The sequence below is a fragment of the Rattus norvegicus genome, chromosome 7 (assembly GCF_036323735.1).
Source record: "Rattus norvegicus strain BN/NHsdMcwi chromosome 7, GRCr8, whole genome shotgun sequence".
NCBI classification, from domain to species: Eukaryota; Metazoa; Chordata; class Mammalia; order Rodentia; family Muridae; genus Rattus; species Rattus norvegicus.
This window is the reverse complement of record NC_086025.1, coordinates 131,598,497-131,621,832: the sequence shown is the minus strand read 5'-3', so window position 1 is coordinate 131,621,832 and position 23,336 is coordinate 131,598,497. Positions and strand designations below refer to the sequence as shown.

The 23,336-nt window shown below is 46.3% G+C and overlaps 1 protein-coding gene across 1 annotated transcript; it reads right to left on the bottom strand.

Moving 5' to 3' along the window:
* Positions 1-324: 324 nt before the first annotated feature.
* On the bottom strand, positions 325-21,856 carry Spmip11 (sperm microtubule inner protein 11). The gene is made up of 4 exons (NM_001134528.1): positions 21,752-21,856; positions 5,009-5,131; positions 1,126-1,270; positions 325-477 (listed from the first exon to the last, which is right to left on the bottom strand). Exons 1-4 carry the CDS (start codon positions 21,828-21,830, stop codon positions 429-431), a joined length of 396 nt encoding a protein of 131 aa, NP_001128000.1. The 5' UTR covers positions 21,831-21,856; the 3' UTR covers positions 325-428.
* Between the last annotated feature and the right edge of the window lie 1,480 nt (positions 21,857-23,336).

Sequence of the window (23,336 nt, the reverse complement as noted above, 5' to 3'; positions counted from 1 at the left end):
CTCTGCAGCTGTTTGGGTGCAGGGTTGGGGGTCAGAAAGTGACAGAGTAAAACAGGCAAGCTCCTAGCCCAGGGGTCTCTGGGCCTCTGCCATCTGTGATCTAACAGCTTCCTGTGGTTTTTCTGCCTGTCAGGATAGAGCTGCAACGTCTTCAGAGAGCATGACTACTCTAGGCCTTTCAGTACCATGAGGACAAATGTGTCACACCATATGTTTACTCTGACCCCTGTCACGCGTTACGTCTAGACCTCTGTGCTTGCCCTTAGGAGTCAGGGCCTTGGGATAACTCCCATACCCATCACACTCAGTGTGCAAAAGTGCTTTCTAGTTCAGTTTGTTTATTCTGCATTCTTCCCCGCCTCCTCCCCTGTTTTCACCCCTCCTCACCACCCCTTCTAGTTTTCATTCGTCCTGCAGGAGCGCCCTCCTCAGTATAGACTGAAGGTTTTGTCATTGAGATGAGAATGATCCACAAATCTGAAAAAGAGAGAAACCCTCTCAGACTGGGCCACCCCAGGATAAAGGGAAAGGGACACCCTTAAAAGCGGTAGTCAAGGGTTGGGGATTTAGCTCAGTGGTAGAGCGCTTGCCTAGCAAGCGCAAGGCCCTGGGTTCGGTCCCCAGCTCCAAAAAAAAAAAAAAAAAAAAAAAAGCAGTCGTCATGACTGCCTCTCGGCACATGGGCAGACGTGATGGACTAGGACTACTGCTAATGGATGCCGGTTGGAGTGGAAACACCCTCAGGATCCCAGGGGAATGTTAGATAGATACATTGTTGTTTGTGTCTGTTCAAAGTGTTACCCATAAAGCAAAGCAGACAGATCCAACTACACCATGTAGAGATCAGGTCGCCCAGGGTATGTGAAGCACACTTTTCCTGATAAGGCTCAAGCTGCTTTTATACTCTGACACCCCACACACACCCTTTTTTGAGCTCTGTCTGTCCTGGAACTCTAAACCAGGCTGGCTTTGAACTCACAGACCACAGAGATCCACTTGCTTTTGCCTACTGAGCGCTGGGACTAAAGGTGTTCATCCCTTAAATGGAGCTGAAACATACTACAGTTTCCAGTGTGGGAAGAGAACTTCTGCTGCTCTCCCACCCTGACCCTGCTGAGACATCACCTGGTCATTGGGCTTTTGATGAGACAATGGCGTGGAGTCTTGACCCAAGGAATGATGTTTTCCGGACGCACGCCTGGGCTGTTGGACCGCCAGAAGCTGAAGTTCTGTGCGTCGGTCACAGGGACTCTGAAGACCTGATTGGGGACTGGATGGGTTGGAAGAAAGGCAAGTGTTAATTTTCTCCAGAGTCCCTTGTTTTTCTGTTTCCGGGTAAAAATCACAGTCCAGGAAGTTGCTGTGACCAGGTGCGGAGAGATCCTGGGTATGTGGTCACCACACCCTACCTCACTTCTGGATTCCAGCATCTCACACCATTCATGGTCAGATGGTTTAGTCTTGGATTTTCCTGTTACTAAGTAAGCCCGTGTCTAAGTCTTGCAGAGAAGGTAGGGAAAAAGGTGGAAACCCACTCAGGAAGTGTACAAAATGGAGTCTATTGATTCAATATCTTTTTTATCTTTTACATTTTTTTCTTTTACTTTCTCACTTTACAGTCACTATCCCCTCCCAGTCACCTCCTCCCACAATCCTTCCCCTCATCTCTTCTCTTCTGAGTAGGTAGGACCCTCTGGGTATCCCTGTCCAGCATATTAAATCTCTATGGGCTAGGAGTATCTTTTCTCAATCACCCTCACCCACTCTGTTTCCTTCTGTCTGAGGGAGTTCCCTGAAATGAAACAATGACACCACCCACTCTGAGGAACCGCGTGCAGATACAACCAAGTACCTGCTGCTCAAAATATTATATAAGGTGTGTGTGTGTGTGTGTGTGTGTGTGTGTGTGTGTGTGTGTGTGCATGTGGTGTGTGGTATGTGTGTGTGGTGTGTGTATATGTGGGTATGTGTGTATGTGTGTGTATGTGTGTGTGTTGTGTGTATATGTGGGTGTGTGTGGTGTGTGTATATGTGGGTATGTGGGTATGTATGTGTATGTGTATGTATGTGTGGCGTGTATGTGTATCTTTGTGCTGTGCACATGAGTGTGCCCGTGTGCTCATTCCTGTGTGTGTGTGTGTGTGTGGAGACCAGAGGTTAACGTTGGCTGCCTTCCTCTATTTTTTGTTTTTAATAATCTAATGTTTTTAATTAATTAATTTTTGTTTTTTGAGACAGGGTCTCTTTACATGTCTCTGACTATCCTGGAGCTTACTATACATAGAAACCAGGCTGGCCTCAAACTCACAGGGATCTGCCTGCCTCTACCTTCCCAGTGCTGGGATTGAAGGGTGGGCCACTGTGCCTTGCAAAATTTCATATTTTTTTTCCTTTTCTTTTTTTTTTTTTCCGGAGCTGGGGACCGAACTCAGGGCCTTGCGCTTGCTAAGAAAGCGCTCTACCACTGAGCTAAATCCCCAACCCCAAAATTTCATATTTTTAAAAATGTTCTAAAGATGTATTTATTTATTTATTATAGATGAGTACACTGTTGCTGTCTTTAGACACATGAGAAGAGGGCATCAGATCCCATTACAGATGGTTGTGAGTCACCCTGTGGTTGCTGGGATTTGAACTCAGGACCTCTGGAAGAGCTCTTAACCTCTGAGCCATCGCACCGGCCCCACCTTTTTTTACACTTTTATTTTCAGATGAACTTAACTACACTGTTCAGGCTTACATATGTGGTCTGTCTGCTTTAGCCTTCCAAATAACAGATTAACCGATTACTCATTTACAAGCTTTCACCACAGCTCAGGCCAAGCTAAACTAAAAATTTTAGAGATCAAAACAGCAAATATAAGAAAAGGGTTATTTAAGTTATTTCTAACAGAAAAAAAATTAAGACTTATTAATTAATAGAAAAACAGCTGGGGTTGGGGATTTAGCTCAGTGGTAGAGTGCTTGCCTAGCAAGTGCAAGGCCCTGGGTTCGGTCCCCAGCTCCAAAAAAAGAAAAAAAAAAAGATAAAAATGTAACATTTAGTCAATGAATTAAGGTTTTAAAAAAAATTCAAGATTAGACAGAAAAAAAGACCATAATTTGATTTTAAAAATACAATAAATAAATAAATCTTTTTTTTTTTTTTTCGGAGCTGGGGACCGAACCCAGGGCCTTGCTAGGGCCTTGCTCCTGCTAGGCAAGCGCTCTACCACTGAGCTAAATCCCCAACCCCATAAATAAACCTTTAAAAAAATTATATATACGGCTGATGGTATAGCCCTATGGTAGCGTGAAATACACCCCCCATCACTCTCACCCCCCCCCCAGTTCTAGGGGAAAAAAAATCAACCCTCACTTGAAATAATTACAGAGTCACAGAGATATAAGAAACACTGCTAGGAGATTTTTCTGACCCTCGGTAGTGACATTTTACAAGACCGAAGTACACCATCACATTGGAACATTAACGTGTAAGACTATGCAAAAGACATTTGGAATTGTGAGAGATAATCCTCAAACATCCAGGGTTGCCATCTGTAAAGTCTGGTACTCTGCTCTGTTCGTTTCTGTACCTTTGTCGTTTTAAGAATACCACACAAGTGGAGATTGGATTGTGGGCTGCTCGGGGCTGGCCTTTTTTGATAAAGCAAAGTTGGAGTTTGCTGAAGGAGCGTGGGGGGTGTTTGTGAGGAAGGGAAGGTGGAGCAGAGTCAGAGGAAGTGGCTTTCTTCTCTCTTTTATTTGTGCATGCATGCATGTCTGTTGTGTATACCACACCTTGGGTGTCTGTGGAGGAGAAGAGAGTGTCAGATCCCCTGGGATTGGCGTCACAGTGAACTGTTGTGTGGGTGCTGGGAACAGAATTCCAGTTCTGTAGACCAGCAACAGTAAGGACTCTTTTTTTTTTTTTTTCTTTTTTTCGGAGCTGGGGACTGAACCCAGGGCCTTGCACTTGCTAGGCAAGCGCTCTACCACTGAGCTAAATCCCCAACCCCAACAGTAAGGACTCTTAACCACTGAGTTATCTCTCCAGTGCAGAAATAGCTCCCATCCTGGTCCTGTCCCTTCCCTTCCCTTCCCTTCTTCCTTTCCCTTCCCTTCCCTTCCCTTCTTCCCTTCCCTTCCCTTCCCTTCCCTTCCCTTCCCTTCCCTTCCCTTCCCTTCCCTTTCCCTTTCCCCTTCCCCTTCCCTTTCCCCCTTTCCCTTTTTTCCCTTTCTTTTTCCCTTTTCCCTTTTCCCTTTTTCTCCCTTTTCCCTTTTTTTCCTTTTCCCTTTTTTCCTTTTCCCTTCCCTTCCCTCCCCAATTCCCTTCCCTTTCCTTCTCTTCCCTCCCTTTCCCCTTCCCTCCCCCATTCCCTTCCTCTATCCCCTCCCCCTCTCCTCTCCCCTCTCCCCTCCCTCCCCCTACTTCCCTTCCCTTCCTCTTTGCTTGTTTGTTTGCTTCATTTGTTTGTTTTTTTTCCCCGAGACAGGGTTTCTCTTGTAGCTCTAGCTTTCCCTAGAACTCACTCTGTAGACCATGCTGGCCCAAACTCAGAAATCCACCTGTCTCCCGGTGGGTGCTGGGATTAAAGCTGCATACCACCACAGCCAGGCTAGGAACAGCCTTGTGTAGGGAACACAATTCCTTGAAGATTCCTACGACATACCATATGCATTGAGAGTCTGTCCTACAAGCTTTTCTGGAGGAAGCTAAAGCGCTCCATTTTTCAAGTGGCTGGGAGAGGTTAAATGGCTGAAGGAACTTCACCAAGGTCACCCAACTTGTTTGGAGTTTGGGCTCAGTTCAAGTTACAAAGCTGGTGCTGGCTCTCCTCAGCGGGTGCAGCAGCGTGACAAACACCAAGTACATTTGTCCTTATTTCAGCATTGTGCCGTGATTCTCACAGTTCTGGGAGTCATAGAAAACAGGACAGCACCCTGTCTCCCCATTACTGTGCCACGACATCCTAACCACTCTTAAGAGCTCAGTCTCATTCCTTGATTTCCACTCCAAGGTACTTACATGATCTTAACAGCACCTTTCGCACAGCTTCCTGGTACCTCTCATGGCTGTTCTGGTGGACAGAATAATTACCATCTTCTGAGGTGATTGGGGGAAGCCTTGTGGCCATTGCATCCTTCTGGTCTGAAAGAGAAGATTTCGTTCTGAGTACTTGGCAAATGGGACTTCTTTATTCTGATTTTCCTGGTCACTGTGCCAACTAGGTACATAGGGATCTTCCCTAGCTCTGACATTCAGTTCTCAGGATCCCAGTAGTTAATCATCAAGCCTGTGATAGAGGGGAGGGAGGAAGAACTCGGGGTTCACAAGAAGCCCTCACCACTCTTCTCTGACTCCCAGATTTTGAGTGGCTTCCCACTGTACTCGGGAGACTTGGATAGATATTTAGGACCAGTGCAGGTGCAAACAGGTTAGACTTTCCCACGACTGACATTGGTATAGAACGTCAAATGGGGAATGGGGTTGCAAGGAAGCCGCGTCCATACAGGGGTTTTGTCAGTAATGAGCCCCGGTGAGCACATCCTGTTCTCCCAGCAGCCGGCAGAACCATGTTGTTGGGTCCGGCAGTGCCCACCATAATGTCTACTCACATCTCAGAACCCTAAAGCAGAGTAGAGGTGACAACTTTTTTTTTTGGTTCTTTTTTTTTTTTCCGGAGCTGGGTACCGAACCCAGGGCCTTGCGCTTCCTAGGTAAGCGCTCTACCACTGAGCTAAATCCCCAGCCCCGAGGTGACAACTTTTAAGATGCAGGACAGCATGGCCTGGTGAGGGGTGAAAAGAAGGGCGTTGTCTAGGGTTGCTCCAAGATTCTCTTTGGCCTTTCCACACAGTTTGTCACCCAAGCCATAAAGAAGCTGGGCCCTTGACCTCTTCTCCCCTGGCCAGGCCCCTAATAAGACCCAGTTCTTATCTGACGTTGTTCTCCATGTCTCTTTGGTTCTCCCAGAGCTATGGCTCTGACCCACTCCCTCGGATTTTTATTTTTTTCCTTCTCATTACTGCTTGTCAGGGACGAGATCAGTATTTACCCATCTCTCTGGACACTGTTGAAGATGGCTGACTCATCTCCTCGAGGGTGAGGGTGATGTTATTTTTGTGACATTCTTTCCCAACCAATCCCTGCTTTCCTCTAGCTTCCTAGCCCGGCTTCATTCACTCACCGCCTCTATCCTCGACTCTCCATTCTGTCCTCCAAAGGACATCTTTAACATCCTACAACCGAGGACCCCCACAGCCGTGAGGAGCAGTTTAAAAGTCCCCTCTGTGAGCTGCAGATGTAAAAGGGGTTGGCTGTCCTGATAGCTTGGCTGGAGTGCTGTTCTGGGATCCTGGCCTGCAGCCGGGACCGGTCTGCACTTAATCGTGTGTTCCAGCAATGAGGGGTCATTTCTGGAAATGGTATCATTTGAGCCTGGTTATTCAGCTTCAGGCGAGGTAGAAGTAGCAATATAGCCATGGACAAATTGCTCTGGGTTGAGGAGTAACAGTAGATGTGTTTCCGGTGGGTGTCGGGATCTGGGCTGAGAGTAAATTATGGTTTTAAATGCAGGCGACAGCAAGAGCACCTTCTGGTCTTCAGGCGTCAGACTGTTCTTAAGATACAACCAGACGATATTCTCTGTTACTTCTAAGAGCCCGTGCAGCAATGCAGCAGGCTCTCGGCTTCCCATATGGAAGGTGGCTGCGTCGGGAGTCTGTGTGACAGTCTCACCCACTTGGATGCCTGCCACTTGACTCAAGCATACACCTCGCTGCTCCTAGGGTTCCTTAGGTTTTGTTTTTCATTTTTCTTTTCTGTCAGACTGGGAGCTATCCTTGGGGACTCACGACTTTCCCAGACTGCCCAGGTTTGGGGGAGCCAAGGGTGGGTGTGAGCCATGCTGTGATTGCTGAGGTGAACTCTCTACGGAGGGCACAATGGGTGAGCTCCGCCATGCTCACGCTCGGGAGCCACTCAGCCTCTTGTAGGCAGGTGGTACAACAGCGGTTCTTCACATAGCTAAGTTGGTGCCCTGCCCTGAATGGTCCTGGTGGGGGAATAAACAGGAGGGACTGTGAATAGCTTCTTCTAGAATTGGGCCTCCATAAGCTGGGGATTTGACTGCATTTTGAAGACATCCTGGACGATATGAGAGTACTTGGTCGGATCTTGTATTGTAGGCTGTCCTGTGAGCAGGGGATCGAGGGTCCTAGAATCTAGTTATCCACACGCTCGGTGACTCCTTGAAGTCTGACTTCTAGATTAAGGGTTGGTACCAGGTTCTTGGTTCGTAATGGCAACAGTATCCAACACACAGCTCTTGGTCTCGCTGGTTTACCAATGGTAATACCACTTCGAGAGAAATTCATACGAGGTCAGGATGAGAGATGATGTTATGGCGTTTTACGTAAATACACAATGACCCCTGGGCTAGCTAGCTGGCTGGCCCAGCGGTTATGAATGTTAGCTTGCCGAGCTAACTGGAGAAGCAGAGTTCATATCCTCACACCCACAAGTAGGCTGGGTGTGGCCCTGTGCGTGCATGCTTGTAACTCCAACGTGGAGGAGACAGGGGGATCGCTGGTGTTAGCCAGCTGCAATTCTGGTCAAAAAGTGGGAGCTCTAAGTTCTTTGGGAGACCATGCCTCAAAGGAACAAGGTAGAGAGAACGAGAGGACATCGGTGCTCCCCTTCGGTTTCCACATGAGCACAGGTGCACTCATTCACACACACGTGTGCAGACGCCATATACACATGTGGGCCAAACATACAAACATGTTTTTAACCTGAAAAGTGATCCCTATCTAGGAGGTCACATCACGTGGCATTGACCTGGGGATATTAAGATGATTTGCTGAGGTGCGTTTGGGGGGGCCACCTGTGTTTACTGCCATCCCTGATGCGAGATGGTTATCTGTGCTTTGGGAGGAAGCAGACAGAAACAGGAGCCTAGGGAACGGGATCCTCAGGGTATGTTTGCCACACGCCTTCGGTTCCGTGCCTCTGCGTCTTCCTTTAGCGGTGCGCCTGCTCATTCCGAGTGTAGGGAAAGCAGATGGGGCATGAGCCGCAGAGCGACCTAATCCTTCAGACTACTTAGGTAAAGTGGATTTCCTAGGGATAAAGATAGCTAATATCATGTACCCTCCTCTGTCAAGTAGGGGCCACTATTTTACAAAAGGAGACAGAGACACCGGAGAGGTTTACTCATTACCTGTGGTCACAAACTCACATGTGGCAGAAACATGAGTTTAACCTGAATTGCTTAGCTCTGGGGGTACTCTTCCTGACCACACACAACTGCTTCTTGAAATAGCTACGTGGAGGTGTCCAGGAGAGATGGGGGACTTGGACTGACAGCACCAGTCCCCTTAGAGATGTGCACGGATGATGGGGGGAGGTATTCAGCAAGCGTGACTGCTCACCCAAACAGACTCGAGTGGGATGGGGGAATATGACATCATTGCCTTGATCCAGAGGGAGAGCCCAAGCTCTCTGAGCTCTAATGTAGGATGTAATTTCTGAAAGTCAGCATCAGAAGCAGAAAGGATGGGACTTGGTAGGTCGCTCTCCCAGTGAGTTGGACCAGTCCCATTGGGGAAGACCAGTGGCGGAAAGGCTGAGCCCCTGTATGAGAAGTGGCTCATCTGATGCTATAAAGTCCCTAGTGAGGAAGTGGGCCCACTCTGGAGGCTTCATCACTGGTTGTGAGGCGCAGGGACATCTCCCTGTCTAGTTTCATGGGATGTAACTTGACGGCCTGTGGCGGTTATAAGCAGGTATAGGTTTTCAGGGTACAGTTCCATACAGTTCTATGTATTACAAAGGCAGAGCAGAGGGTTCCTGGCCAAGTTCACTGTTGGCTGCACAGTGCCACACGTGCTCCTGTTTGAAAAGCTGGAACTACAGTGCCCTCTGCTGGAGTTTACAGGCGGGCAGCAAGCGGGTCACCGGCCAGGTGGCTCAGAGAGACCGAGAAGCCTAAGATTGAGCAGAGGACATTGCAGTTAGCGTTGAAAGTATTTCCCTCCCTCTTCAGGTGTGTGTGTGTGTGTGTGTGTGTGTGTGTGTGTGTGTGTGTGTGCATGCACGCGCGTGCGCGCGCACATGTATGTGTGGATGTCTATGTATGTGTGTGTATCTATGTGTGTGTATGTGTTTATGTGTATGTGTGTGTATGTCTGTATATGTGTGTATGTATATCTGTGTGTGTGTGCATGTGTACGTGTGTGTGTATGTGTGTATGTCTATGTATGTGTGTGTATGTGTGTGTGTGTGTGCGCGCGCGCACGCACGTGTGCTGGTGTGTGTATCTAGATAAAAAGACAGCCCTGGATGTCCGCTCTTGCCTACGCTTTGTTAGAGACAAGGTCTCCCTTGTTGCTCACCTCTGCTTGCTGCCAGAGTCTCCCATCTCCTCCATAGGGTGTGACAGGAGTGTGCACCCCAGCACCAGATTTTATATGTGCTCTTGGGATTGAATCTCAGGTTGTCAGGTTCTAACCGGAAGTGCTTTGCACACCAAGCCACTTCCCACATCATCTGTATTCTACATGAAAATAACCCAGTGCTTAGCCCGGGTTGTCCTGTTTCCGTGCTGGGAATTCAGTGTGAAACCCCACCCTTGGCTCTCCGTGTTTAATCTCAATGACAAAAAGGTAGGCGTCTTCTCCATTTACAGATGAGGGGCCAGGAACTTTGGATTTGCACAGTGTTAGCTTTCTTCAGGCTACTACATGAACTCTGGGTACCACACAGAACCGAGGCTCTGCCTGTTGAGGATGGGATGAAGTGCTCCCTATTCGTTTCCTCTTTGGCTTGCATAGTTTAAAAAGAGGTTTACTTTTGTCTTACGTGTATGTGTGTGTCTGAGTGCATGTATACCGCATGCATTCACTGTCCGTGGAGACCAGAAGAGGAAATTGTGGCTTCCTGGAACTGGAGTTACAGACAGTTGTGAGCTGCCATGTGGGTGCTGGGAACTGAACCCAGGCCCTCAGGAAGAGCGGCTGTTGTTCTTAACTACTGAGCCATCTCTCCAAGCCCTGTGGGTTGTTTCTTGGTTTTGATCAGGAGGGAAAGGAAGGAAGGATTCAGGACAGGAGAAGGATCTGACTGTGTTGACACACCTTGGTGAGTTTTCATTATGACTGTAATAAGGGAACAGGGAGAGCTTTTTTTTTTTTAGCTGAATGTTTTAATACACTCACACCCACTAGGAAAGGGGAAAAAAATCATCCTTCAAAGAAAAATTGTGATAAAAATATACCATGGTAGTAAGAGTGCTTGGGAAGAGGACTATTAATAGGTTCAGTTACAAAGCTGCTGGTATGGCTAGCTGAAGGGCCAAGTCGGAACGAGGCTGATCTGAGCTTGCAGGACAGGTTGAAGACCGAGTGCGTGTGGTCAGAACAAGGGTCAGGCCGCTTGGGTGGAAGTACATTGCTCCTCTTTGTCTGCAGGAATTCTGCGCTAAGTCCCTCATAAATGCCTTAGGCCGTGGGCAGCGCTGCACTCTGAATGGACCATGGCTTTTCTCTATGCACATCCCGGTAATAAGGTTTAACCTATAGAGCATGCGCAGTAGGAAATTAATAACTAACAGTAAAATAGCAACTCTATTTAAAAACTCTGTAAGTCCTGTGTCTCTTAGAATTCATTATAGTGGACTCACCCGTCTGGCGATGGTGTGGGGAGCAAGCAAGACTGAGTGATGGGGTGGAATGAATGAACGATGGAGGGGTTATGTCCTTAGGATCAGTCACTGAACAATTGAAAGTACTGATGTCACTTACCTCCCCCCCACCCCGCCCCAATGGACCATGCTGCAAAATGTCTTGCCTGCATGCTACAAAAATGTCGGTGCCATGAAACAGAGGCAGCGGAACTGTGCCACATTAAAGGAGACCGAAGAGACATGCTCACTAAGTACAGAGCTCAACCCTTAATTAGACCCTAGAGGAAACATTGTGCTGTAAGGACATTAATGTGACAACTGGCAGAACGGGAATTTTGGACTGCAGGTAATTAGATGACACAGGAGTGCTAACGGTTTGCTAAACTGTATCTGTGCCGTGGGTGATTGTTCTTCAAAAGTGCAAACAGGGCTGCAGAGGTGGCTCAGTGGTTAAGGGCACTGACTGCTCTTCCGGAGGTCCTGAGTTCAAATCCCAGCAACCACATGGTGGCTCACAACCATCTGTAATGGGGTCTGGTGTGTCTGAAGGCAGCTACAGTGTATTCATATATAATAAATAAATAAATCTTTAAAAAAGAAAAGAAGGGCTGGAGAGATGGCTCAGAGGTTAAGAGCACTGTCTGCTCTTCCAGAGATCCTGAGTTCAATTCCCAGCAACCACATGGTGGCTCACAACCACCTATAATCAGTGGACTTTCACTATAATCTGGTGCTCTCTTCTGGCCTGTATTTGCATACATGCAGGCAGAAAGCTGTATAATGTATACATAATAAATAAAATAAATAAAATAAATAAAATAAATAAATAAATAAATAAATACATGTTTAAAAAAAAAAGAAAAGAAAAGAAATGCAAACAGGCAGGGTATGTGGTCCACTCCTTTAATCCTAGCATTTCTGAGTCAGAGGCAGGAGGATCTCTGTGAGTTTGAGCCAGCCTGGTTACATAGCGAGTTCTAGGACAGGTAAAAATACATATTGAGACCATGTCTCAAAAAGGAAAAAGAAGAAAGAAAGAAAGAAAAAAGAAAGAAAGACAAACAGAAATGTTGATGGTAAAGAGATAGAGTATGAGGAATTATTTTTAACTGGAAAAAAGACAACTAGGGTAAGAGACAAAGCAAAGACTGGCAGAATGGTAACATGTGGCTAATTAGGACAAAGGGGATGGAGAACTTCCTCTTACTAGTCTTACATTTTTTAATTTTGAAATTATGTCACCAAAAATGTTTTTTAAGGGCTGGAGAGACGGCTCAGTGGTTAAGAGCACTGACTGCTCTTCCAGAGGTCCTGAGTTCAAATCCCAGCAACCACATGGTGGCTCACAACCATCTGTAATGAGATCTGATGCCCTCCTCTGGTGTGTCTGCAGACAGCTACAGTGTACTCATATATAATAAATAAATAAATCTTTAAAAAATGTTTTTTAAAATGATAGATGGGTCCTATGAATTTATTTCTGTTCTTTCTCAATTTTGCTAAAATAACCAGACATCTTGGCGTACACCTTTAATCCTAACATGTCCCACAAGCTGTCCTCCGACCTCCACACCCTATTCTTGGCTGGCGGAATTAATAGGATTAATATTGTATTATTTTGGTTTCCTTTAATTATTTACTTTTGTTTCATGTGCATTAGCATTCTGCCTGCATTCCTGTCTGTGTGAGGGTGCTGGATTCTTTGGAATTGGAGTTATAGACAGTTGCGAGCTGCCGTGTGGATGCTGGGACTTGAACCTGGGTCCTCTGCAAGAGCAGCCAGTCCTCTTCATGCTGAGTCCTCTCTCCATCCCCAAGACAATTTATAGACTGGGACAGAGCAGAACTCAAAATCAGCAGGTAACCCAGTCTAGGATTGAATTTGTGATGCCCTCCTACACCCCCCCCCCCCCCCCCCCGCTTCATTCAGTCCCTGGATGTTGTGATTACGTCATGATGCTGGGTGGTGGGTGGTACATTCCTTTATCCCAGCACCCGGGAGGCGGAGAAAGGCAGAGCCCTGTGAGTTAGAGGCCAGCCTGGTCTACAGAGTTCCAGGGCAGCCAGGGCAGTGAAACCTCAACCCCCACCCCTCCAAAAGAGATTACAGTCATGAGTCTCCTTGTCCTCTTTTCTGTTTCTTCCTGAGCAGGATGGAGAGCCAAGATTATTTGAAGATTTGTTAACGTATCAAAAAAGGACACTGGAGAGATGGCTCAGTGGTTAAGAGCACTGACTGCTCTTCCAGAGGTTCTGAGTTCAGTTCCCACCAAGCACATGGTGGCTCATAACCATCTGTAATGAGATCCGATGCCCTCTTCTGGTGTGTCTGAAGACGGCTACAGTGCACTCACATACAATACATAAATAAATAAATAAATCTTAAAACAAAACAAAACAAACAAAAAACCCACAGACCTCCATAAGCTCAGAGGAAAAGATTCAGAGAAAGAGGAGCTAAGGCAGGAAACAAAATAATGTCAAGTAATGTATAATATTCGTAGAGAAAAGAAAAAATATATAGAAAGAGAAAACCAGAAGGAGGACAAATGGTCCTTGGAAATTAAACTACACACTAGTTCCTCCATCTGTGCTTTCATATTCTTGAGTTTCACTTCTTTTAGGTCAGTCATGGCATTGAAAGATTAAAATGCCAGAGTAAGGGGCTGGAGAGACATCCAAAAGTTAGAATGTGTATCAGTCTTTCAAGGGGCCTGCCCTCAGCTCAGTCACATTAACTTCAACTATGGGGGATCTGGCCTCCCCAGGGACTGTACTGCACCCTCCCCTTCCTCCCACATTCATACAACTTTAAGAACGGAATCTTTTAACAATACCCAGAAAAGGGACCGGGATGGGATGTAGTCCTAGTCTCAGGAGGCAGAGGCAGGTGGATCTCTGTGAGTTGAGAGTCTAGCCTTTGGTCTACAGAATGAGTTTCAGGACAGCCAACACACAAAACAGAAAAAGAGAAAGTCCAGAATAAAAGCTGGGCATGGGAGACATATCTGTGGTCCCAGCACTTAAGAGGTGGAGACAGGCAGAGGGGTCAGTTCAAGGACAGCTTTACCTACATAGCAAGTTCAAGGCCAGCCTAGGCTATGTAATACTTTGTTTTAAGCAAAAACCCCTGAAAGAGGGAAAGGAAGGAAGGAGGGAGGGAAGGAAGGAAGAAATGCTTATGGAGAACAGAGTACAACTTCTCAAGTATTGATCCTCTGTCACTATCCACTTTTAAAAAACTGGGGCTTCTTGTTTGTTTTTGTGTTTGTTTTATAGCAGGACATGATGGCACATGCATCTGATCCCAGCATTCTGCAGAAGCTGCTAGATCTTTGTCAGTTCGAGGCCAGCCAGGGTTACATGGAGATATTCTGTCTCCAAAAAAAAAATTATGTTTTATTGGTGTATACGTGTGCATGTATGCATGTGAGATCGACTTGGGGAATGTGCAGAGGTCAGGAGACAACTTGTGGGACTAAGTTCTCTTCTCCCACCACCGTGTGGGACCCGGGGGTTGAACTCAGGTCTTTGGCACAGTGGCAAGTGCATCTACCCACTGAGCCACCCTACTGGTCCCTCTTTAGTACATATTTTTCCCTTTTATATGTATAGATGGTTTGCCTGCATGGCGTTTGTGTACCACGTGCGTACCTAGCAAAGAATTTTTTTTTTTTTCTTTTTTTCGGAGCTGGGGACCGAGCCCAGGGCCTTGCGCTTGCTAGGCAAGCGCTCTACCACTGAGCTAAATCCCCAACCCCCCTCGAAAAGAATCTTAAGTGTTGATCCAACTCTCCGGGCATCTCACCACACTACCTTTTTTGAGTTCAGATCTCTCATTGGCCTGCAACTTGCTAACTAGGCCAGCTGACTGGCTAACGAATTCCAGAGGTCCAACTGTCTTTCACTCCTCAAGTTTGGAGTTATGAGAACATGCCACCATCCTTGGCTTTGTTTACTGAGAAAATGGGTTCTCACTTCAGGTCTTTATGCTTAGAAGGCAAGAGGTTTACTCACTGAGCTATTGCATGGCTCCCGGAAGAAGTTTTAAGTAACTTTTACTATAGCATATTGCTATAGTTGTTCATTTTTATTAGTATTATTAGCTTTTTTTACTGTACAAGCTTATAAAGTTTTTGTAACAGGTAAACTCATGTATGTATAGGGAGGAGCGGCATATGTAGCATTTGACACTGTTCTGTTTCAGGTTTGCACTGGAGATTTTGGGGTATGTCCTCCTCAGATATGTAGAAACTACTGGAATAGCCAACTCAGGGTGCTCCAACACCTTCTGATAGTCTTCCCTGCAAAACCTGAGTCTCCTTTCTCTTCCCTTGAGGCTTGGTTTAGTGACTCTCCTCTGGGAAGCTGTGTTAATTAGCTTTCTGCCACTGCAACAAAATGTCCAAGATGATCAGTTTATAAAGAGAAAAGGTTTTATTTCCTCCCATAGTTTTGGAGGTTCTGGTCTGTGATTTCTTGACTCTGTCTCTGAGGTGAGGGAATACTTTACAGTAGCAGAGCATATTAGAGCAAAATAGGAAGAGATAGGGACCCCATAATCTCTTTGAACACCCCCAATGACCTAAAGACCTTCTATTAGTCACTCCCAAAGGCCCAGTCATCTCCCCATACTGGAAAGCTAAGCTTTTAAGAACATGGCTCTTTAAGAGAGGTTTCAGACTCAAATAACAGTGTGATAGGAAGATAAATGTGACTGTTACTTCTAGATCATAGAAAGTCATTTGTGTGGGGTTGGGGATTTAGCTCAGTGGTAGAGCGCTTGCCTAGCAAGCGCAAGGCCCTGGGTTCGGTCCCCAGCTCCGAAAAAAAGAACCAAAAAAAAAAAAAAGTCATTTGTGTGCTTACTATCACATCTGTCTATGTCTGTCTATCATGTTTGTCTATTTTTCATCTAACATTCCCTTCCCTCCCTCCTTCTCCCCTACTCCTCTTTTCTTCCTTCCTTTCTCCATTTCTCCATTCCCCCACCTACACACACACACACACACACACACACACACACACACACACACACACACACAAGGAAAGTTAGCTGCTATAAAAACACAGCCTATGGAGAGGCCAATACGGATAGAAATAAAGCTGTCTTGTTAATTGCTAGAGAGGCTTTGACCTCTAGGCATCTTAGAAGTAGTTCCCCTGTCTGGCTGTAGTGGCTGTTCCTGGTTTTCAACTTGACTATTTCTGGAATGAACCACAATTCAGAATGGAAGGGTCACCTGTGATCCTGATCTTGAGGCTGGGAGATGCAAGTTTCTGATCTGGATCTTGGCATGGAGATCTTGAGGCAAAGTGGCTATGAACCCCAGGAGACTAAGGCAAGGAGGTCTCTGAGTTCAAGGTCACCTGGGACAAAGCAAGTCCCAGATCCAGGCGTGGGGGTACACACCTTTAATCTGGGTCACACCTTCTGCTGCTCCTACTTAAGGACATTGGAAGGAGGAAGTCTCACTCTCCCCTGCCTGCCTTGTGGGACTGAGCCACTACCAGGTCCTTGGACTTCCTTGGACTTCCATTCACAGCTACTGCTGACCGTTGTTGGGGAGTTGGACTACAGACTGTAAGTCATCAACAAATCCCCTTACCGTATAGAGACTACCCAAAATTCTGGCCATATATAACTGCAGTTCCTAATATTCTGTCTGCAGTCAGAAGACAGACCCTGATGTAGAGCCTTCCAGCTAAGCTGCCTCCAGATCTATTCTCTTGGAAATGTGGGAAGACACGGTCATAGCGTATGTTTCAGCTAAGTTGTTATACAGTAAACATTGGTAGTTGAGAGATAACATTGAGGAAGCCTGACCCTGGGTAAGTAATAAAGAATATAGAATAATAAAGAACGATGTAATGAGCTAGATGATCAGCTCAGGAGGTTTTATAGCTCACAAATGAGAACTTGAAACAGATAGGAGGGAAGAGACAACTAATGAAAGGAAACGAAATTCCTCAGGCAGGAAGGGCATGGGTCTCAGGATGGAGAACAGTGGATGTCAGTCACAGTACATGGATAGATCTGCACTGCAGTCTATCCTTACAGAGTGTCGGAACAGTGGGAAATAGAAATGAAAACGTTCTGAAAAGAAAGGCTTCGGGCTGGAGAGATGGCTCAGTGGTTAGGAGCACTGACTGCTCTACCAAAGGTCCTGAGTTCAAATCCCAGCAACCACATGGTGGCTCATAACCATCTGTAATGAGATCTGATGTCCTCTTCTGGTGTGTCTGAAGACAGCTACAGTGTACTTACATATAATAAGTAAATAAGTAAACAAATAAATAAATCTTTAAAAAAAAAAAAAGAAAGAAAGACTTCTAGCTGGAAACCAGAGTCAGGTGAAGCTACGCCTTCAAGACTCCCAGTTAGAGTTCTCTGTGTGAGAAACTCTGTGTGAGGCTAGAAGAAAGCCATTGTAGGTTCAATGCAGACAACTCTACACATAAAACAATGGTACTAATAAGTGCTACTTAGTTGCTCTTGCAGAGGACCTGGCTTCAGTCCTTAGCCCTTCGGAGGTTGCTAACAACTGTCTTGTAGCTTAGAGGATCCAGTGCCAGAGTCCAGTGCCATCTTCTGGCCTCTGGGCTCACAGACCCATAAGTAGGCAAAACACTCATATATATGAAATAACTTAAAAAGAAGAAGTTACTAACTAGAAATAACCTGTATTTGGTTTGTTTGAGACAGGGTCAGTCTGTTGGCCAAGCCTCACTTTGTAGCCCAGGCTAGCCTTGAATTTGTGGCAGTCCTTCAGCTTAGACTCCTATGTTCTGTGATTACAGGGATGTGCCATCACATGTGGTTTAATATGTCCATATATCCGTGTGCATGTGGTATATGCATGTGTGTGCAAGTGGGGTATGTGTGCGTGCACACTTGCCTCTATGTGGATGTGGAGGCCAGAGGCCATCTTCAGGTGTTTTTTTCTATTGCTCTCCACCTTAATTTCTTTAAGCATTATTTTATTTTTATGAGTGCAGTACCTGGACATATGTCTGTGCATCTTCTGTGTGTCTGACTCTTGCAGAGTATGGAAGAAAGTTTAGACGTGCTGGGCTGGAGTTTACAGACGGTTGAAGACTGGTCATGTGGGTGCTGGGAATTGAACCCAGGCCCTCTGCAAAAGCATCCTTTGAGCTATCTCTCCAACTCTCTCCACCTTAATGGTTTTTGAGACTCTCTCAATGAACCTAAACCTCACGGTGAGGCCTGACTCATGAGCCCTGTGGATCTGCCTATCTCTAAGTCCTCCAATGCTGGGCTTATGGTTGCCTCTGTCTCTCTCATCTTCGTGAGGATGCTGGGGTTCAAACAGGTTCCCATGCTTTCGAAGCAAACACAAACGGTCAGCCATCTTCCCAGCCTGGTCTGTCTATATTTTAAGGAGGCACCTGAACATAGAAAGCAAGCAGTTGGTAGGAGAAATATATTTGACATCCAGTCTTTTTTTTTTTTTTTAAGATTTATTTATTATATGTAAGTACACTGTAGCCATCTTCAGAGACACCAGAAGAGGGCATCAGCTCTCATTACAGATGGTTGTGAGCCACCATGTGGTTGCTGGGAATTGAACTCAGGACCTCTGGAAGAGCAGTCAGTGCTCTTAACCGCTGAGCCACCTCTCCAGCCCCTGACGTCCAGTCTTCAACCTTGAATTCTCTATAGGTCGCCAGTTTAGCCAAAACTCTGATGCCACAACAGCAGAAGGAGCAAATTGGAGTAGCTGCTATCCCTGTTATCCCGCAGAAGATGCTCTTAGGGTCGCTGTTGCTGTGATGAGATACCGTGACCAAAGCAACATGGGAAGGAAAGGGTTTATTTGACTGTTGCACACCCACATCGAAGTTCACTGGAGGAAGTCAGGACAGGAACTCAGAGCAGGAACCTGGAGGCAATAGGTGAGGCAGAGGCTGTGGATGGGTGCTCCTTACTGTCTTGCTCCTCCTGGCTTGCCTGGCCTGCTCTCTTATAGAGCCTAGGACCGCCCTGGGCAGGCCCTTTCCCATCAATCACTCATTAGGAAAACGTCTGACAGCCAGATCTTTCTCTTTTTTTCTTTTTTCTTTTTTTCGGAGCTGGGGACAGAACCCAGGGCCTTGTGCTTGCTAGGCAAGCGCTCTACCACTGAGCTAAATCCCCAACCCCTATTTTTTCTTAATTTTTAAATTTCATTTTTGAGTGGGTGTGGTGACTGCTTTACTGTGGGCTACATTTCAGTCTCCACAGGAGTAGTGAGAAGTAAAGTGGGTAGGGAAATCTCAGGCCACTCATCTTCCTTTCTGGTAAGGTAGTCCCATAGGACAGGGGTAAGTATGTTGGAGCAGCCCGCAGAGGCTACTACAGGTCTGGAGTGAGGACGGGTGTGGTTTTCTAAAGGATGTGCTTTCTACTACAGGGGACAAAAGACCTCTCCCTTTGAAATAAGAATAGTCTCATCACATATGGCTGAGGCCTGGTGCGGTGGGGGCGTGGAGGAAGGGGTGCCGATACAAGACCACTGTGGGGTCCTAGGGTTTGATAGGGAACCCCACATTTGACCTGGAAACTAGAGAGCAAAACAGGACTTTGGTGGAATTAGACAGACGAGAGCGGGTGAAGACTCAGGGAGCGTCTGTCAGGCTTCAGTCCTGTGCTTTACACTTCCCCAATCCCACAATGCCTTGCTCAGTGCCTCGCCACACGCCACACGCCACACTTAGTATCCTTCATCACATTTCCATTCTCTCCGAGATCCTCTCTCCTCCACCTCTCTGCTATCAACTTAAAAAAAAAAAAAAGCTTACTTATTGTTGTTGTAAAAATATAAAAAAAGTATGATTTGTCTTTTATCCCTCTAGGTCTGGCACCGCGGTGCCCCAAGATATCTTAAGTCTCAGTCAGCAAAGCGTCTCACCCCCTCTGCTCCATCCCATATCACACTGCCGAAGGCCTCTCTCTGAGCTGGCAGCCATCTCTCTACCCATCTGGTTCCCAAGGCAGGTTTCCATGCCAGAAACACAAAATCCCAACTCCGTGGTGGTGGCCCCACACTCCATTACACTTAAATCTATACATGAAAGATCACAGGCTGGAGAGATGGCTCAGAGGTTAAGAGCACGGACTGCTCTTCCACAGGTCCTGAGTTCAATTCCCAGCAACCACATGGTGGCTCACAACCATCTGTAATGGGATCTGATGCCCTCTTCTGGTGTATTTGAAGACAGCTACAGTGTATTTGTATATGATAAATAAATAAATCTTTAAAAATAAAAAAAAAAGAAAGGTCACACAACGCAATAACCTTTGACCCAGTTGTTAAGATATAATTGCCCACCTAAACATACAAAGCCCAGTACCAATGCAACATTGATAACAACCTGTAAATACACAGAGTGGAATTTTTTTTAAGATTTATTTATTTATTATATATAAGTACACCATCCGTAGCTGTCTTCAGACATCAGAAGAGGGCAGCAGATCTCATTACAGATGGTTGTGAGCCACCATGTGGTTGCTGGGATTTGAACTCAGAACCTCTGGCAGAGCAATCAGTGCTCTTAACCGCTGAGCCATCTCTCCAGCCCCAACATAGCAGAATCTTAACATCACCCGCTATATTCTCCTGCAACTGCTTCTCTCCCTCTCTCTCCTGTCCCTTTCTCCTTTCTATTTCAGTCTCCTCCTCTACCTTCAAACTTCTCTCCCGCCCATCCTTCCTTCTCCTCCAATGACAGGCCTCATCTTATCTTGTACCTGCCCCTCACCTGTACTTTACAAATTCAATGGGGAGAAGGTTCTGGTGAAGTCACCTGATTCCTGAGTACTTGACTAGGCAGCTATCCTTGGGGCAGTGGAAGTAGAATCAAAATACAGATAACTTCAGGGCAAACCACAACAATTTATGTATGTGAGTACTCTGTCAGTCTCTTCAGACACACCAGAAGAGGGCATCGGATCCCATTACAGATGGTTGTGAGCCACCATGTGGTTGCTGGGAATTGAACTCAGGACCTCTGGAAAGGTAGTCAGTGCTCCTAACCGCTGAGCCATCTCTCCAGTCCCAATGCTCTCAACTTTAAAGACCTAAATCAAATGGAATCTCCTACAAACTGGCCTCAACTTTGTTTTATAGTTAATCAAAACCATTCCTTCGTTCTGGAAATATTACGGCTTTGTTGCATGTGAGGCATGGCTGGTCACTGTGAATATATTTCACAGTACACGACAAATATATGCTCAAATTCTTCAGCAGTTCCCCGGGAGATTCAAATGTTTCTCGGGGTTGGCAGCACCCTGACTTAGTTGGCCTTCTTTTCAAGGTCTGCTTCATGGTACCTTCTTCACTCTCCATTTGGGCCAGCCCTTGGAATTAACTTTGTATGGGTCTGTGTCTTCCTCCTCCAGGCTGCTGCCTGTTTTCCTGAGGCACTTCACGTATCATTTCATACTCGGTTCCGGAGACAGTTCCTGTGTGAAATCTTTTCATTTGATTTCCAAACCTTACAGAGTCAGGTAGTTCCCCCTTTGAGGTTAGCAGTCCATATTGAATTGTATACTATTACAAGTTTCACCTGAGATAGTTTGTTACTCAATAGTTAGTTACCTAGCCATCTCTGTACCCTCAGTCACCAACAGGAAGCACGGGGCTAGTTGGTGCTGGCTAAATGAATGACATTGTTTGGTTGAACAAACTATCTTTTTTGTTTAGTTTTAAAAGATATATTAAGTACACTGTAGCTGTCTTCAGACACACCAGAAGAGGGCATCGGATCCCATTACAGATGGTTGTGACCCACCATGGGGATGCTGGGAATTGAACTCAGGACCTCTGGAAGAGCAGTCAGTGCTCTTAACCGCCGGAGCCATCTCTCCAGCCTCCTCAATTATCTATCTTAATAATGCTATGAAATAACAGAAAGTGGGGCCGCATGGCGACTGTCCCCGCGGTGTCAATTTAACTGTGCTGACTGTTGGTAATGAAAGTACATTTGTAACTCTGCTGGGAAAGGGAGCGACTAGGAAGTGGCTGAGTGTTTAGGAGAGGCACGGCCCACTGCTCTGCCCCACCACGCTAAGTCCTCCTTACTTGTTTCTTTGGTTGGGTTTCTTTTTTTACTCCGAAAGTAATGCTGGTGTCCTAGTAGATATATGTTGAAGAAAGACATCTTGGCGCCCCCTTCTCTCCAGAATGTCTACACTGGGGCACCAGGTTCTAGTAACCATGGCAAAGGCTTGAAGTGTTAGTAACTGGCACTTCCTTTGTCCAGTGAAACACAGGATATATGGGTTCACCGTGGAGTTGGAATCGCATGAGCTAAATCATTTCAGGAAGCTTGGGGGATCAGGTAGCGTTACTTTTTACTTACTTTTTTCAAGATAGAGTTTCTCTATGTAGCTTTGGCTATCCTGCAACTTGTTCTATAGACCAGGCTGGCCTCAAACTCAGAGAACTGCCAACCTCTGCCTCCTAAGTGCTGGGGCTGAAGGTGTGTGCCACCACTGCTAGGCCCATTACCCTTTTTTTTTTTTTTTTTTTTTTTTTTTGGTCCTTTTTTTGGGAGCTGGGGACCGAACCCAGGGCCTTGCGCTTCCTAGGCAAGCGCTCTACCACTGAGCCAAATCCCCAACCCCACCCTTTTTTCCAATTAATTTATTCACTTTACATCCAGATTGCAGCGCCCATGCGCTCTCGCGCTCTCTCTCTCTCTCTCTCTCTCTCTCTCTCTCTCTCTCTCTCTCACACACACACACACACACACACACACACACTTTTTTCTCTTTTGAGACAGGTTTTCTGTGTAGTCTGAGAGTTCACTCTGTAGACCAGGCTGGCGTACAGGTGCTGTCTCCCGAGTGCTGCAGTAAAGGTGTGTGCCACGCTGCAGGCTTCCAGGCTCACTACCTTTTATAGAAACGGTATGTTTTTATCCTTTGAAAACTGCCTCATCTGCATCCACCCGCACCTCCCTCCAACTACCCCAATTGCCCTCCATTTTGTCTCCTTCCTAACTGCATGGCCTCCTTTCTGTACTCAGTGAGTCTAGCTAACGGTGCCTATCTGCACGTGGGTGTGGAGCCATTCACTGGGGCATGTGCAAAAGACTGACTCTCCCTCAGCAGCCATCAGTTTCCAAGGATGGGGTCCAGAAGGCCCTGTCCTGTCCTTGCTGGACTATTGACTGCCCTGATCTAGTTCTAGCCAGGCCCCGGTCAGGAGTCCGGCATTTGACAGCTCTCCCCATTTACCAGGACCCTCCCGGTTTACAAGTCCCTTCCCTTTTGAGTCAGGTCTTACTATGTCCTGGAACCCATGATGTAGACCAGGCTGGGCCTCAGACTCAGATCTGCCTGCCTCTAACTCCAGGACAGCTAGGACTGTTTCACAGTGAAAATCCAATCAAAAAAAAAAAAAAAAAGTTTCCTTTGAGGGTCATAGAGATGACTTGGTTGAGTAAAGGTGTCCGACACTAAGCTGGATGACCCTATGTTTAGTCTTTGGTTCCTGTGGTAGAAAGAACACCCTAAAGTTGTCCTCTGACCTCTAGCCTTACACTGACATGTGAAAAGTCATGTGGTATACCCAAGCACACATGTATACACACTCAGTTTTCAGTTTTTAAATTAAAAAAAAAATTCCCTGGAGGAGAAGGGATCTTGGTGAGGAGAAACAA

Excerpts from the sequence above, each read along its gene's own strand:
- Spmip11 (NM_001134528.1), bottom strand. The coding sequence starts at position 21,830 with ATGTCTTTCTTCAACATATATCTACTAGGACACCAGCATTACTTTCGG. Across the intron at positions 5,132-21,751 it reads AAACCCAACCAAAGAAACAA|ACCAGAAGGATGCAATGGCC; the intron begins GTAAGGAGGACT and ends CTTCTCTTTCAG. Across the intron at positions 478-1,125 it reads ATCAAAAGCCCAATGACCAG|ATTTGTGGATCATTCTCATC; the intron begins GTGATGTCTCAG and ends TCTCTTTTTCAG.